General features: G+C 46.6%; 5 protein-coding genes across 5 annotated transcripts; 2 read left to right on the top strand and 3 right to left on the bottom strand.

The window, feature by feature from the left end:
- Positions 1-96: 96 nt before the first annotated feature.
- On the bottom strand, positions 97-643 carry F5B22DRAFT_645127 (uncharacterized protein; the record flags this gene model as incomplete). The annotated part of the gene is made up of 2 exons (XM_047978535.1): positions 97-209; positions 403-643. The coding sequence occupies 2 exons, from the start codon at positions 641-643 to the stop codon at positions 97-99; spliced, it is 354 nt and encodes a 117-aa protein (XP_047832468.1).
- A 3,385-nt stretch (positions 644-4,028) lies between these two features.
- On the top strand, positions 4,029-6,309 carry F5B22DRAFT_600925 (uncharacterized protein). The gene is made up of 2 exons (XM_047974567.1): positions 4,029-5,719; positions 5,834-6,309. Exon 1 carries the CDS (start codon positions 4,250-4,252, stop codon positions 5,624-5,626), a length of 1,377 nt encoding a protein of 458 aa, XP_047832467.1. The 5' UTR covers positions 4,029-4,249; the 3' UTR covers positions 5,627-5,719; positions 5,834-6,309.
- Positions 6,310-8,097: 1,788 nt separating this feature from the next.
- F5B22DRAFT_600923 (uncharacterized protein) lies at positions 8,098-9,555 on the bottom strand. The gene has a single exon (XM_047974566.1). It carries the CDS (start codon positions 8,845-8,847, stop codon positions 8,527-8,529), a length of 321 nt encoding a protein of 106 aa, XP_047832466.1. The 5' UTR covers positions 8,848-9,555; the 3' UTR covers positions 8,098-8,526.
- Positions 9,556-9,795: 240 nt separating this feature from the next.
- On the top strand, positions 9,796-10,434 carry F5B22DRAFT_600922 (uncharacterized protein). The gene has a single exon (XM_047974565.1). It carries the CDS (start codon positions 10,073-10,075, stop codon positions 10,322-10,324), a length of 252 nt encoding a protein of 83 aa, XP_047832465.1. The 5' UTR covers positions 9,796-10,072; the 3' UTR covers positions 10,325-10,434.
- A 4,642-nt stretch (positions 10,435-15,076) lies between these two features.
- F5B22DRAFT_82678 (uncharacterized protein) lies at positions 15,077-15,680 on the bottom strand. Its single transcript, XM_047980601.1, has one exon. It carries the CDS (start codon positions 15,544-15,546, stop codon positions 15,199-15,201), a length of 348 nt encoding a protein of 115 aa, XP_047832464.1. The 5' UTR covers positions 15,547-15,680; the 3' UTR covers positions 15,077-15,198.
- Positions 15,681-16,335: the final 655 nt, after the last annotated feature.

Raw genomic sequence — 16,335 nt, 5'->3', positions numbered from 1 at the left:
ATGGTTTTACACTAACTTAAGATGATGGGTAAGCGTTTAGCGTATTAGCAGTGTGTAACCATCAACATGACTCGCAATTTATTTATTTATCTTTTGCTAGCTATCAGGCTGAGCGTTCTTCTCTTCAGAGGCCTTTTCCGGCGCATTATCAGAATTACCTGGTTGTGCTGCACGAAGTTTCGCCAGGCGCATCTGGTTTCGCTTTCCCACTGCATCCAATCAATCAGTGATCCGCACGATTACGTGATTAGGTAGTATATAGATAGTTTGAAATGAAACGCAGAAGACCAAATCGATTCATTAAATGCTTATCATCGTTAAGGTCATGACGTAGAAGAGATGGAATATGTTGCCGAGAAGAGAGTGAAGAGTATGAGAGCGTTAGAAAAGAGACACACTTACATATCCGCAATGTGTTTTCGCGCTCGATGTCTGCCATCTTCTCCCAGTTTGCGATGCGGCTCAGCGTTCCGTCCTCGTTTACGACGAGCGGGCCGAGATGGTCTAGACGTAGTGCTGCGCCGTCTACTTCGAGTGTCGGTGCAGCGTCGCCCGCGGCAGGGAGAGCGGGGAGTGATGGGGTTGACTGAGGCTCGGACTGAGTTTCATTGTTGCCTTCCGACTTGGGGTTTGATGTATCCATAGTTGGTGATGGTGAAGACTGTTTATAAGACGGGTTTGAGTATGGCTTGCGCGCAAATTGGGTGGATTCTGCAAGTCGCAGGGATGATTTGTATGAAGGGCGATGATGACGCTGCGTTAGTAGAGCAATAGATGAGAGTGATCTTGAGGGATGTGCCGATTGAACTGTTCTTTTATTGTGGATGATGGCTCTGCGAAATAGTGGCAGGAATTTCCCACTCGGCCTCATGTCTTTATAAGTCTGGTGTAAATTCCCGACTCTATGTGAATATTCTGGTGTTTTCGAACATCGAGTGTGATGGTACTGTCGCAATAGAATATGAAACCAGTTACTCCAGGTCGATCGGGTGTCACACCTTGCCGTTATATGCAACCAACAATTCTTTGATATAACAGGATCTAGAAATGTTAATATTATCAAATCAGGCCTTTCACTCAATAGGAAGATTAGCTGCTACGTTGATAACAGTCTTTCTGGATGTTTCTGGAATGAGAAGAGGGAACCAACCGATTGGTGGAGCCTGTAAATGAAAGTCACGTGTTTTCGTGTCCATCTTCTCCAACGGCTCCAACCCCCTGCAGTCACAGGTGACAGAGCGCAGTAAACTGAATGAGACTACATGGTCTTTGAGCTAAATTGCTCGCTACTGAACTGAGAGGCCTTATGATACAACGGCGAGCTTATTACATAGGCTCAATTTTTCTTAAGCCCCCGTTCTAGTTAGGCTAGGTAGAGCACGTGAAATATCATTCAAATGTAAAGATTCATATACAGCAAGATGGTAGCAAGCCTTTCCAAGAACTCATCTGATTGTCACGATCATACTAAGTAGACTACGGTGTCTCATCAAGTCTCAATGAATTTGATCTGAAGTTAACAAGATAATATAAGCGAACAGAGATTTGTATTTGTATTAGTATCAATGAGATGAATACTATCGTTTGCCATCAAACTCAATGGATAGATAGGTGAGAGATAAAGAGTGTTATGAGAGTGAGAGGCAGCGCTGAAACTCAGCAGCGATTATGAATAGAGCGATATGTTCCTCTTAAGAGTTGGTAATTGGGAAGTGAAGGAAAGGAGTAGGCAAGGAAGCTCCAGAACACTGGGCTCTATAACTGTTCGCTGTTCTTCGCGTTTGAGCCTTCGGCTATATCTAGATGAAGACTGGTCGTATAGTCCCTACTGTTGCGTTTAATAACCTTGATGATAACCTTGGTACTGTTGTTGTTGCTGTTGACGTGCAATGCATGCAGAGCATATCGCATAGTAGGGAATGACACTTCCCCTACACCGAACCTGACATTGACCTGGTTTATGCTTTTCGTGGTGACAAACACGTTCTCTGTAAGCCCAGACTTGTGAAATTTGGTGGCCACATGTCTGACACGTGGTCTCATTCATAGCCCATTGGCACATCTTGGAGTTTTGGAGAATGTGTCTTTGATTGTATCGATGGAAGTTGTGCTTGTGTGAGTGTGATCGATTAAGACGGGGGTTGAAAAGTTAATGGTTAGGTGGCGATTTATTCATTCGAGATGTTTTCGAGCCGATTGGGTTTGACTGGTCTGTTAGGGGGCGTTGAATTTGCAAAGTATATGTGCCCTTTTATATACTACAGAAAAAAGTTTTACGCTGGAATCCTTACTGGCTCCAGTCGTACCTCATGATCATTCAAACTATCCCATGTGATGCCATTGTTTGTATCAGAGATCCTGTAATACCACATTGGGAGCTCAAATCCCGAGAATTGTCATCAAAAACGGCAGCACATATACGCATATACCTTCACTTTTCAAACTGCCCCGATGCCGTGCGTCGTACATGTACGTGGTGAGACCCATCTACAGCTTCCCTTTATGAATGATGTTACATGTTCTATGTCAGGGGAACTCACAAGCGACCACATGATGCCTCAACACATGCTGGTTTTGGTGGCCTTACTTCTAAAACACTAGTCCTACCTCATACGACTTTACTCAACTCACGTCTCCCTCATGAAGACCATATGGTGCAGAAGATATTCGTCACTCATAACCTCAGCGTCCCTAGATTTAATTGACCCTTAACGACTTATGAGAGCTCCCTCGTCGTACTTCGTGCCCCCACACAAGGTCCTTGGGCAACCTAAAAACATTCCTCATGATTGCTGTCGTAATCCCAGGGACACGATAGTTTTCATGCACCATACGAAGATGCCATCATATCTGCGCGAAATCGGGCTTCAGTTTGGTCACTCAAGTAATCAGGGTCATAACTTTGACTAAGGCTTGGCTCCGTGACAATAATTGACTGTTTCTCTAGGTTGGTATATGGATGCTCATACCCTTTTCTTTCAGAAAGAACATACTCATGTGCAGGGAAGAACAACAGCCTTAGTATCAGGTAAGCATGGATATTATATCCCTTGACGTTTGTATTGGCTCAATGCCGCCCTTCTCTCTATCCCTTATGTGGATTTTTATATTATTAGAAGTGGTAATAATATCGTCTATGACAACCCCGGCCTATGGGTTTCTAATGTAAAAATGTATTTGCGAGATCCCGCAAAATTATAAGATCCAAGTGGAGAGAGGAAACACATGACATTTTGATCTAAATTAGAATACGACTTCCCGAATGCTGCAGGCATACACCATCTTACAAACACACAGAGGAGCTGGCCCAAGCCAGCTTCGCGTGGCGAGTTTATCTGGTTCCAAAAAGAGGTGAATTTATTTCTTCATTATACTTCAGTGCAGTATTTCGGCTACAAAACCTAGGATTCGATTAAACCTCGCGTCGTTGTGCTGTGGATGAAATGCCCAGTATCATATATTCTCTACAAGACGTTTTTCCATGCTCTCAGAGCAGCCAACCTCTGTAACGAGGTGAGAGGTAGACGCAAGTATATGCTCATACTCGCGCGCTTAGGTATCCTATCATCATGAAATTACTAATTATTCTAGCCGAAAGACGGAGAGATGGGTGCGCTTATTACACGTACGGGAATATCCAGCCTCTAGTTGGCTTACTTCATGAATTTTTGCATCACTGTGTAAAAGTATGAAACCAACAAATGCATTCAAATTAAGAATTATACGCTACTAGCATTCGAGGACATTTGTAAAGGGAGAGGCGCCGCACTGTGAGCGGACCCAAGCACGTGTTTTTCTTAGCAATAGTTAAAAATTGTTGGCCGCGGATTGCTATATAGTGTCACACAAGTTTGTTAGGGAAAATTTAGTCGCGTATTTGGCCTGTGAACCACGGCCCATTGGTATTTACAGGAACTGCCGAGTTCGAGATGCCTCGTCTTGATCCCTGAGCTTATTTCTGCAACAGGAACCAACAAACTCTTGTCTATTTAAAGGCAATAGACAACCCATATGGCTAACAGTTTCGAGCACTGTTGCTTGCAACCTTTCTGCATTCTTTTCTCAGTAGTATGTAATTCGTGCCATTCGCGCTGGCGCTTTTGCACAACCCCCTTCGGTTCTCATTCTCTTCTCAAATGAAAATTTAATTCACACAATTAACAGCCTCTCCTTTTCCCCAATTTCATACACGGATTTCCTAACGAAAATTTTCATATTACCATTGCCACATTAGGCATTCGTTCTCGTTATGGCCAAGTATAGCATTATGCGAGCCGCTACGGCATTTCTCATGATTCTATGGTGTAGTATGACTCACGCAGCCCCTCATCAGCGTAGAGTACATGGAAGCTTGCGACATTCGCGTTCTGAACCAAATGTTGAGCCATTCCTGATTACGGTTATGACTTCACATCTGGGCCTAAACTCTACACTCCCAGCTACCTCACCAAAAAACATCTCGACATATCTTGTTGGTGAATCTCCTAATCCCGCAAACCCATCCCAATTTGTTGGATTTGTCGCCCAGCGTTCCAATGGAGAGGCAACGACGTACTTCTCGCCCCCTGCCCATGCCCGTGCAGAAGTCGTGAAAGCTGCGCCGGCCACCGCAAGCTGGAAGGCTGGGTCCGCCGGGACTAGATTCAAAACGCCGGGTATAATCAACAGCGGTCGTATATATATCGTTGCTGATGGCTACCTCAACTTCTACGCGAGCGAAGACAAAAAAATCATTCACCCAGATCCTCATAATCCAACCGACATTGCAAGCCAAGAGCTATGGGGTTTTATCGAACTCACCCACGCCAAAGACCCCAGCAATGGTAATGAGAATATGGTAGTCAATCTGTCGTTCGTTGACTGGGTAAGTCTGCCATTGGGAATGAGTTTAACATCTCAAGGTCCAAATGGCACGGATACCGTGACAATTGGTGGTCTTCAGCCTGACGGACTGGTCAAAGTATGCGAAGCATTGTCTGCTCTTCCCGGCTTTTGGCCAAAGCTATGTATAAGGTCACCCGCCAACAACACTCCGCTTAGGGTCATGTCGCCTGAGAAGTATATCAGCATCCATTCAGACGACAAAGATGCGATCAGCTACTACGAACCTTATATCAACAAGGCCTGGGAAAAGTATAAGAATGTGGACCTAAAAATCAATACTCAAGTTGATGGTCCCAACTCAAACATCAAGGTCGACAATGGTCGGATCGTAACATGCCGCGTGGGTCATGATGATATCTTGCACTGCGACAACGACGCAGGCGACTTTGCCCGTCCAGTTTCGAGGGATATCTACGGTTGTGATTCGGGTCCATTCGCAAACCCTGCAAATGGGGCTACAGAGTCGTGGTCGCGCGCGCGACTTAGACCCCGTCTTTGTGCTGCCTTCGTTCGTTCGACGATACATCTCGACGGAGTCCAACCTTCACACGACGTTGGTCCTGATAAGTATTATCAGGAATCAGTTACCAACCACTACGCCAGGGTGGTTCACAACAATCTCATTGGGGGCTCGGGGTATGCATTCAGCTACGACGATGTGAATCCCGGAAGCACGGAGAATGCGGCTGGTTTGATCTCCGTTACGCACCCTCTCCAGTTAAATATCCATGTGAATATTTAGGTATTCAGTCCATCGAGATGGTACAAGTGCCTGAAAGCCATGATTCCTCAGCCTCCAGTTACAGCAATTGCTGCCACTCTGGTTTAGATCTATGTACGTTCTACTCCCAACACCTGGCTCTGAGACAGCCTATCTCTATTTAACACCCTGTCTACTGCTGCCTTTCCACGTTGGCTTTCTGGAATACCTAGGCACTGACTTTATCAGACAATTTTGAAGAGTGTCCAACGGAATATACAAGAAATATTCTGTCAAAACTTGATCAAGGAAGAAATGATGCTCAACTGGCACAATATACAGTTCAGCAACCTGGCACACGCAAGATGCGAGATGAGGATACGTATGAGTAAACGGACGGGTTGCTATAGACTACCCCTTGCAGAAATAGTATGTTCTCGCTACGAGCATACCATTAGGTCATGCTGTGGGATCAATGAGCTTTGAGTCGCTTACATGAATATGAAACTCGCGGTGGCATCATATATACTTTATTTAAGCACTTTATCAGCCTTTCCTCTAATGGAGGTTGTATATCACTGGATATTAGAAATCCCATACTTTTCAACACGCGGAAGCTTTCCGATGAGGGTATGGACCCTAAGTAGCTTGTCACATATAGAGTTGGACAATATCTTCTACTTATGTGCATACGTAGAATTATTTACATCCATCTGCTTTGCTGAGTCGGAGACTTCTTCCTACACGTCACAATGTATGTGATCGATATCACCTTTACTTAAGGTATAGGTCAAACTTCCATTCAGGATGAAATTCTGAGCTAGTTGTAACCCGCATGCAGCTGTTATCAAGCTCGACCAGCAATTTAAGTGGCGCTACTATTATTCAAGAAAGCAGTTATATAGTGCTACTCTTGCAATCACCGACAAGCGCTTAGCAACCTCGGCGGTTCATGTGCTCTTACGCCATGCGTCGTGCAGCGTGGCACAAGCCAGGACGTACTCCTTTGACTATAGGCTCGTGATAGTCGCCGAAATATTTGACACCATAGTACAAGATACATGTATGTAGCTTCCCGCCATCAGTCGCGCAGTACGGGAAATGGTATACTATTGCCACACAAGGCGACCCATCTTGTACGAGTGATATGTTAGCCTTGATAGTTTGCTCCCAAGTACACTATCTCTCAAAATTGGCCTAAGAGACGGTGAGTATCCGTCATACCTTCGCATTGGCGAGTATACAAGCTGACGGGGAACAGGGCGCATGTCATATACGCTAGGTAAAGGTTGCAGATACTCATGTTGACAGTATATTTCGTGACCTTCCTTCTGGGTGTTTCATAGTGTTGTTGCAGAGGCTATATAAAGTGATTGAATGAGATGAGATGTTATAGTAGCGTGACCCATATTCGCTGGAAACTGAGAGGCATGTAGTACGCTAGTCTTGTGGTCTTTTCTACATCACACTTAAGTCAGTTCATCTCTCCCAGGAGTTGGGATCTTGTGGTTCATATTATTCTTCAGTCTAGGTCATCTCTCGAGTTAGATATTTACCGTGGTATCAGAAAAGATGAAGAGTCTTAGCTGCGAACTTACCTCTAGTCTTCCTCGGATGACATTCTACATGGTACGTCAATAAGGAGAAGCCTGTATTTGTTGCTACGGAAGAATATGGTTATCCAGAAGTTCTCGTCGTGACCAAATCATACACTCAGTTAGGCTTTGCGAGATTTCTCTTCGCTAAATTTCAACTTGTAGGCCATCAGGCTTCTTGGGTCAATTTTGTTGTTCAACAGATCCATGTCTTGCCAAGCTGACCTTCACCTCATATCTCGCAGTCGTGGCTCCATCGAGACTAAGTCATGAACACGTAGACCGTCGAACATATTTGTAGCAACTGTAATTTTACTTCAGTTTGGTCATTACAGATGCCGCTCTAGGGTCTAGGCTACATAACTTTCATTGATTCACGGGCTTACTGGCTGATACGGAATCTGAAGATATCGGATGCTCCGTATGCACAGTAAATACCGGAGCTGAACGATGAACCAGTCCAGAAATATATATGTAATCGACTTCAGCAAGCACCTCTTGTTAGCCTTTCCCAGGTACTATCATATTGGGCTGGTTCTCGCCCGTGAATAATCCCAACCCCATCTTCAGCATCTATTTCAATCTGAAGAAATAAACTGACTGAAAAGCTTTTCTTATTATATTATACATATTCGACTGAAAGTGTCACGTTGGGCGGGTATAGCATTTCGCAAGGCTTAGCAAAGTCGACATGACCAGCTTCTGGTGCAGGTTGAAACTACTAAGCACGTGTGTCATGGGAGCCGGGACGAGATTGAAAGGTAGTAATTGAAATTACTTCTTTCCATATATTTAATCCAACTAGGAAACGGGCAGGCTGGTGGAGCAGCAGGACGGGATTGGTTGCCGTACTGCGTTCGAGATACAGACACCGCGTTGCTAAGCTGAAAAGCAACATCGATCTTACATGCAGACGAGGGGAAAGTCGTGTCCTGGCCCTGGAAGTGAAATTGCCCTGATTACCTGATGAAGTCAATCGGCAATTGGTAGTCAGATGGGTTGTGTAATGGTATCAGACTACTAATAACAGATATGAACTGCTTGCCACCTGCCCCATCTTGATCGACTATGGTAACATTTCCAAATTGTAATTACCACATAACTAACAACATTGACGGCAAATCTCGTAAAGCACTAAGAGACGCTGCGCCTATTCCCTTCCACTGAGCCTTCTAACTAGTACTAGCGAGCGTGTATATTTGGTACTGATGTTAACACAGACGGTGGTTTAAGCGAACCATAGGGTTTCGGACTTGCCCCATTCTCTCTTCCTTCGGTTAAAAAGAAACAGGTTTAGTTATTTGTGCAAGACCAAGACTGCAAAACTTAACTATGACCATCTTACAACTATGTACATGTACTGTAAGATGACATGGAAACACGTGGATCTGAACGTGTAGTTCGGAACGCCGAGTGACGGCATGTGATCCCACACGTATTCGGTGACCTGAACCACGGATGACAGGCCACGAGATGTATGTTCAAAGTCAACGTCGCTGTCCTGAACCCAATATTCCCAATATACTCATTAGGTACATAGAACATCTTCCCCAGGAATATTTGCCACCCGTCAACCACGCATACAGTAAATGCGAGCTTGACATGCGGCATGATATTTAGGTGCGCGAAGGCAAACGTTAGTTTTAAAACACGCGGACTTCCAAACATTTCCCCACGGAAATGCGACGGCCATTCCTGTCAGAAAGGCTCAGAGGGGTAGACCCCCTCACGAACACAGCGGACCTAACTATCGTCGTGCTCTCTATAGTACACGATATCTGGATTTGACGGAGAAGTCACGAAGCATACCATCGGCAATCCCCTTAACCGCTGACCCTGGAACTCAAAATGGAGGTTGACCCAGGACAAGGAGATTAAGGTTATAGTTACATCACTCTGCAGAACGTCGTTCTTGGCCCTCGGGTCGTTCTCCTACTTCTCCGAGAGAGTATCCGAGCAAATCCCAGACAGGTCGCCACAAGTCCCATGGGTTGGGGGTTCTCTGGTCGTTCGCAAAGATATCTGCAAGCCAATACCCATAAGCTTCAGCGGGATTATTTGATTCTAGAGTACCGCGCAACAACACTAGGTAGTTGTGCGTACATCTCCATCTCCATCGAGGGGAGTTGGGGTGTTACCCTCGCATTTCGGCGGGGCTCGTGACCGAGTCTCAAGACATACATACCTACCTACCTACCTACCTAGCTAACTACATACATACACCTACGGCAACTATCGAAAAACGGGGACAATCGGTGGCCAGTAGATCAGTCCAGCTATGGGAAGTAGGTATACCGTGCAAAGCTGTACTGGCCGCCGATGATCGCGTGCAAGTATGGGACCTGGGGTTGAGGCGGGCCAGATACGCGCTGCTTTGAGTAGGTAGGTAGGTAGGTAGGTAAGGTAAACAAAATAAAACAGAAAATAAAACGCAACGCAACGCAACGCACACCAGCACACCATTTATCCCGCGTGGTGGTGGTGGTGGTGAATTGGAACGTATGAATTCATAACTACGACACCCCCTTCTCCGCATCCCGCTCGCGCGGGCGGCCTCTCCTTAGACAACGGTAGCAATAAGACCGATGCTGTGTCGGTTGTCGCGGAAATCGTTCCTTTTTTTTTTTTTTTTTTTTTTTTTTTTTTTTTTTTTTTGGCTCTGCGGGGGAATTTCACTTATTGGACGACGGGTTGCGGTGGTCGCCTACCTACCTTTCTGGTCATGTCATGGCGTTTGATGGCACGTAACTTGCCGTGGGTTGAAGCACTTAACTAAGACTGAGTGACCCTTACATACATGTAGGGGACATGGGGGGTGTCAGTGGCGAGCAAGCAACATTGCAAAAGATCACTCGTTTGATATTCGATATTCTCCGTATTGTAGGGTGTAGCTATGGGGTATACCTACGTCGTCATCGGTGGCGTGTTGCTGGCAAATGCAAGCGCAAGAAAGGTAGAAAGCCGCTTACTTAGGTGCATTTGTGCAGGCGGCGCGACACCAAAGGACCCATACCGTAACCATTCCATCAAGTGTCATTTCTCCGGTTTCCTGGAGGCAATCGAGGGGAATATGTTTCATTTATCTACTGGATGGAGCATTTGTCGTTGCACCGATTGGCCTTACGTAAGATGCGATATCTATTAGTTAGGATGCGTAGGCGTTCTCACGACTGTTGTGCACAACATGATCGAGTCAAGCTCTAGCGATTTAAAGCTATGGGCTTGCTTGCAAATAGTCATGTACATGCTAGTCCCTATCTCCATCGGTCTGTTGATCTGAATATACTATGTATATGAGGTAGTGGAGAGATGGGATGGGCTCTTAGTCATGACATCAAGCTACGGCTACAGATACCGAGTGGCGATATACGTAGTACTATATTAGTACCTGGGTACCTATGCAATTGTTAAGATAGTTAGATAAATAGATATGTAGATAGAGGTGGCCATTTTTTATTTGACCTCACGAACGAACGCACAAGCTGTTTCAGCCAAAAGAGCTTGGCGCATCACATGTCACTGAGTAAGTACTGGCTTAAGGGCGAAGTTAGCGGGCTGAAACACTGATAAGCTAGGTATTTAGAAATCTAAGCTTCTTTTTTTTTTTTTATCTTACTTTCCCTTCCAATGAGCAAAACGAAAGGATCACTAGGGTTTATAGGATTAATAGGATTATGATATGGTGAACGAGTGGCTGCCAGTCATGAATTGCAAAGGAATCCCCTGGAAACCTTTAGGCAGAGCGTGTGTCCTGTCCTGTCGTTATAATTCGGGAGTGTGGTATTGTACTTGCACTTACTGTGCTGCGTGCTGTGTACTACTAGTATGTACATGTAGATAGATAGATAGATAGATACATGTTTTCATAAGACAGAGGATAAAGGCAAGCTGGTGTGTACTTGATACTCGACACTCAATACAGCAGACCTTTGTACGTGTGGCGTCTTCACCAATCGCCGGATTCGGATTGGCTTGCAGGGTGTGTGGATCGTCAAAGCGAATTTTCGATTTTGCAATGACGTGATGATTGGTCGCCGGCAATCTGTGGGATGACGTGCAGACAAATAGTGGACTCCTTCGTTGCACGATGGATCGTGAGTTCAAGTTCTTGGATGCCTACCTAAGGTACCCAACCGATTAATTTAATCTGTGTACTACACAGCTATCTATCTGACAAGCAATCATCGAAGCGAGGACCTCATTCCCTCCCTATGTAGGTACTGTCCCTGGCCGTGTTAGGTAGCAGCTTAGCACCGTACTTTTCACAGGTTTATTTTCGGAGTCGAAGCCCTTGAAAGAAAGGAGCTGCACTACGCTACCGCCTTGGCTGCCTGAGTAGTCTCGCGATGCCCCGGCGTGTCTAGTGAATCCTTGGTGTAGTTCACGGAGGGTAGAGGACTCTAGTTGGCATAGGCACAGTAGTATCATACTAGTATGCATGCCACCGTGCCAGGGTCGTCCACAGCTAGTTGCTCGGTCCTGCACTCCTGTCTGACTTGGGAAGCCAGATCGGATCATCACGTCGATTAGATACTCTAGCGTAGGTAGTATAAGTAGGTATATCTGTAATTATTGTAGCTATTGGATTACAGGTAGTGTAGGTATACCGTAGACATGTTCTTGACAAGGTATGGGGCATCCCCTGCATGCGGATGGATGAAAACCGTCTCTCGGGCTGAGAGAGCTGGCGACGGCTCGCCCAATCAGGCGGCGTTGTTGCCGGTTTAGGCTGTTGTCTGATCCTGATGGCTTCGATGTACCGATACGACCGAGACTGTTGGGTCGAGTGCATGTTGGGCGGTTGTAGCTGAGCGTTGTGGCGTTGATGTTCATTAGAGTGGTATCTATGAGGTAAGGTCCAGTGTAGATAGATATACCGGATACTGGAGGTGTTCGAGCATGATGCGCCCAGCCGAGTTGCAGTAGCGTACCATAATAAACCAATTCTGAGTCCCATTTCCCCTCGGTTCGAGTTGTCTCTTTTGCTCTTCGGCCTGGCTACGAGCGGCTTTCTGCAGCTCAGAGTGTTTCTGGAGTGCTGCTAGAGCAACATGAAAAGCCCACTGGCTTCCACTCCGGTTTCAGCACGCCTCTCATGCAAGTAAGGATCTTGCTTGCTTCAGATACCTAGGTTAGGTAGTTATGTGATTTACCATGCCCGGCTATTTTGGAGCCGTGATGGCGTTATAAGCGCAGCAAGGCTACAAACCGAGAGGCCCGATACCCTATCACCAACCCTGCGATGATAGCCGGTGGCGTGGTTTCTCGGCCGTGCTGGTAGTTACGCCGGCCGAGTGATACCTTAGAAGCTGAATCGAATCATTCGGGCTGTGGTCATGGTCGTTCGGCGGATCCCAGCCACACACCAATATCACTGATCAGATACCTCCTCGAGCTACCTACTGTACGTGGGTATACGTATACTCCGATACATGGTCGCCTCCGCATTTCCCCTTAAGAGACCCTCGAAACTTGGGGTCTATGCCAACCAAACGGAGCTCTTGCGCCGGCACTATGCCATTTATGATGCATAAAACCTGGAGCGCATATACTATAACATGGTAATCTATTTATTAGCATTGCATGGGAACGTCTTGTTGAACACCAAGTACTGTAAGGACGATGTCTCTTGATTAGACCTCATCGCGACGGCAGTGTCGATGTCACGATATACGGCATCTCTCCTTGGGTATGATTGCGCAGGGGGTTTGGATAGCTGCGAAGAATGTAACCCCCGGTGCACCACCGCATCATACAGCATAGTCTACAGGTAAGGTGATTTTACGAGGTGTATCTGTACATAAGAAATCGGCTTATATGTTTTGAGCAGAGGTCGAAATAGTATCTACCTGCGAGTACATAGACGTAGTAAACGTGACATTGCAGACATTCCTGTTGTTACTTGGCGGCGATGTATCAGCGAGATCCCTCCGTCGCCTGCAGAACCAGATCCTGCAAAAGATGCTTTAGTGTACGGCGATTTTGCACTCCGTGTCTCGGGCTACACATGTCTCACGATACAACTCGGACCGAGATTTATCAGCCGGGTGCCTATCATAAGGATAGAAAGGCAGTTCGTCTCACTATGCCGAGATGACTACTGATGGCAAGCTTAGCCAAAATAAACAGAATGGATATGTTTACTCAGCTAGAGTTGTGAGGTTGTTGGTGATTGTACCAGTTGTTTGTGGCTGTCGCCTTGTGCATTATTTGCAGATCTGCAGTTACATGCAGCCACGCTTCAAAATGATACACGGCATTACCTACATATCTCTGTCGTAGGTACGTTGTGTCATTTTATGATGGTAGCTTCGGCATTCAGTATACCTAGGAAGCCCGGTATACCGACCCTACCTTATTCGTGTTTAATTAAGCCTCCAAGTTTATGACAAGTCGTTTCTTCTCTTATGCTCTCAATAATGCCGGCCGGAAAGGATTATGGAAAGTTACGTCGCAATGTTGTCCAGTGGTTCATGGCCCTGGTCTGCCCTGGGTTGAGGGACAAAAGATGCGCAATATTTTTTCTGCTCGTATATACCACTTGCTGGCTATGGAAGTGCCCACTAGATAAGCTCCAAGAGACCGCAATCTGTGATCGTGGTCTTTCTTCTCCGCATACTTTGCCTTGATCCCCTCAAATCCATGGTTAACTGATGATCATGATTGGTGGACGTAGCTACACATGCTCAGCAACCCGACACCATCAGATTACCTGGGGTTCTTCAATATTCGTCTCGGTCTGTGCTCTTTCGCCCGTCGACGATGTCTAATTTTGTTATCATGTGGGATGTGCTCACTAGCGTACATTATACACACTTCTTCCCCAAAGCAGCTTTGGTACCTTAGCGACATCATCGTCGCTTGGGGCGGCGGGTCACAAGGAAAAAGTGCAGTATTCTCGACTCCAAACCCTGAACCTTGCTCCCGTAGCGCATGGCTTCCCGCAAATACCTCAGTTGCAATGGGTTGAATGGAGACCCAAAATGCTACTCTCCACTGTACGAGACCGTACGCTACCTAGTCATAAGGGGCTATCGTTCATCCAAAAATGCGCACGTCTCCATTTGCAGTACTAGGAAACGGACAAATTACACTCAAGGATACTACCTACATGTACAGTCGCCACTCCATCGACATGAACTCACGATGGCCTCCTTGCGACGACGAATTGCTAACCCAACCTGGGTGTGATATGGCGCGCGATGTTGACTACGGTAGAGTGACGACATCGACTTGCACTAGTAAAAACCCTAAGGAAATCAGGAGCCTAGACCGTCTGTCTGCTCCGTACTACCTACATAGTAAGTATGTATAGTACTAGTAATAAGAGCTACGTGTTAGTACATATCACATGTATAGAGTAGCGCAGGGCATCAGTACATGACCGCAGGATCGTGAAGGTCGTCGTCGCAGCACCAGACCCGGAATGTGTCCTGTTTGTGAGCAGAATAGGCTAGAACCTGCTACGTAATCCTAGCCCCCTGCGTTAGTAGGTCGCTAGGTACTGAGTACCTAATCCGAGTCTGGCTCCGGTGGATGCAGTCTGGCCATTGGCGCCAGCAGTGAAAACCTGATTAGAGAGACCGAAGGCCTGTATGGACGGGTGCGAATACCCAGTGATACAAACCGTGTGCCGTGAAACATCGTGGAGTGGGGGATTTGAGAGCTTTGCAACCGATAGAGTCGGTAGAACGCGGAGAAAGCTTGGCTGGGTAGGTAGAGTTCGTTCGCGTCGTGTCGGAAGAGGATACGAAATGAAAAGACAACCTCGCTAGCAATTATCGGATCCTGGTAGGCATGGTGGTCGTACAAGGAACCTTGTTCATCAGCTAATTCAATCCTGAGGTGCAATGCTGAGATATTTCATCCGGCATCAACCTACTCATTCAGTAGGTCCGTCGATGGGGTTTCCATCCTGCACTTGTTATGTTCATAATCTCCTCTACGCGTGCGCAGTATGATGATAATGCTAGCAATTTTCAGCAGCATTCAGAACATGGTAGGCCATATACGCCTAACCTACCATTGTCCAAGTACGCTACTCTGCTCCGTTGTGCGAGAAGTAAGCAGAGTGTGACGATCCCCTGCTCCGCCTTCGGACTTGCACCGCTGTCCTATGTGCATTTTGATGTGTGTTGGTAGGTATTGACCGTGGTGCACCCTTGTATCACCCGGTTGGGCGATTTTGACTGTATGACGGTGACTCCAATATTGGCCGCTGTGGTGCGGCCTGATTGGCATCGTGAACGCCTTTGCTATTTGGAACACTACTTTAAAACTGCCGACCCCGCGGTCCAGACTCCCATCGATGCAGCCCCCTTGGGCATGCAGGCAGGATAATCTGAATGCGGACAAAAATCGGTGCATTGAGGTCGCCCCTCCCACGACGATGGTATCGTGAGTGGGAGGGAAGCGCCGGAAGGGAAAGAGGGAGACGGTACTTGCGCTTATTAGCGTCACAAGCCAACAAATATGCGATTTGGTAACGAGGGAGAAGTCTGTAGATGAAGTCGTGGTGGGCTTAGAGAGCGGGGAGGCTCCGTGACGCAGTTGAACGTTGTCGCCACGCTATTGCAGCAGGCAAGCAAGCAAGCAAGCAAGCAACGGCGACAGCCGGAAGATGAAGAGGTCCCATTATCTCCAGGGCCATGCAGTTGGACAAGGGTAGATGATGACGACGGCAAGGGAGCAGGCACAGGACTGCTCACATCTACGATGTAGTATGATAGGATGAAAGCAATTTCGTATGGCGTAAGCGCACAAGAGCCTCACATTAGTACCTAGGTTACCTACCATCGTACTTAGACACAAGACGCAAAAGTCGTATCTATTCCCTACTTCCCTGAGGTCGATGTAATTTTTCTCTTATCCCAGCCCTTTGCTGGTCTGGCTGGGTATTCCCTGGCTATAAGAGACGGTGGATAAGTTTTCAGCACGTCCCCATGTAGAGAAGCTATGAACCCCGGGTACTGCCCGGGAGATTCTATTTACGCTGCCTACCTTGCAAGTAAGTAGCCTCACGACTACCGGTAGACCGCCCTTATGTCCCTGTGCTCTTGTCATACTGCTACACACCTACCTACTCAGTATCTAGGTAGGTAGGTAGCTTCATGCTACGTGCCACACTCTGCATCGTGCCGTCTTATCTCAAGTAAA

This window comes from Xylaria bambusicola (genome assembly GCF_022495145.1).
Source record: "Xylaria bambusicola strain CBS 139988 unplaced genomic scaffold F5B22scaffold_13, whole genome shotgun sequence".
NCBI classification, from domain to species: Eukaryota; Fungi; Ascomycota; class Sordariomycetes; order Xylariales; family Xylariaceae; genus Xylaria; species Xylaria bambusicola.
Note: the sequence above shows the minus strand (reverse complement) of the source record. Positions and strands in the feature narration are given on the sequence as shown.

Excerpts from the sequence above, each read along its gene's own strand:
- F5B22DRAFT_600923 (XM_047974566.1), bottom strand. The coding sequence starts at position 8,847 with ATGTTTGGAAGTCCGCGTGTTTTAAAACTAACGTTTGCCTTCGCGCAC.
- F5B22DRAFT_600922 (XM_047974565.1), top strand. The coding sequence starts at position 10,073 with ATGGGGTATACCTACGTCGTCATCGGTGGCGTGTTGCTGGCAAATGCA.
- F5B22DRAFT_82678 (XM_047980601.1), bottom strand. The coding sequence starts at position 15,546 with ATGCACCGATTTTTGTCCGCATTCAGATTATCCTGCCTGCATGCCCAA.
- F5B22DRAFT_600925 (XM_047974567.1), top strand. The coding sequence starts at position 4,250 with ATGGCCAAGTATAGCATTATGCGAGCCGCTACGGCATTTCTCATGATT.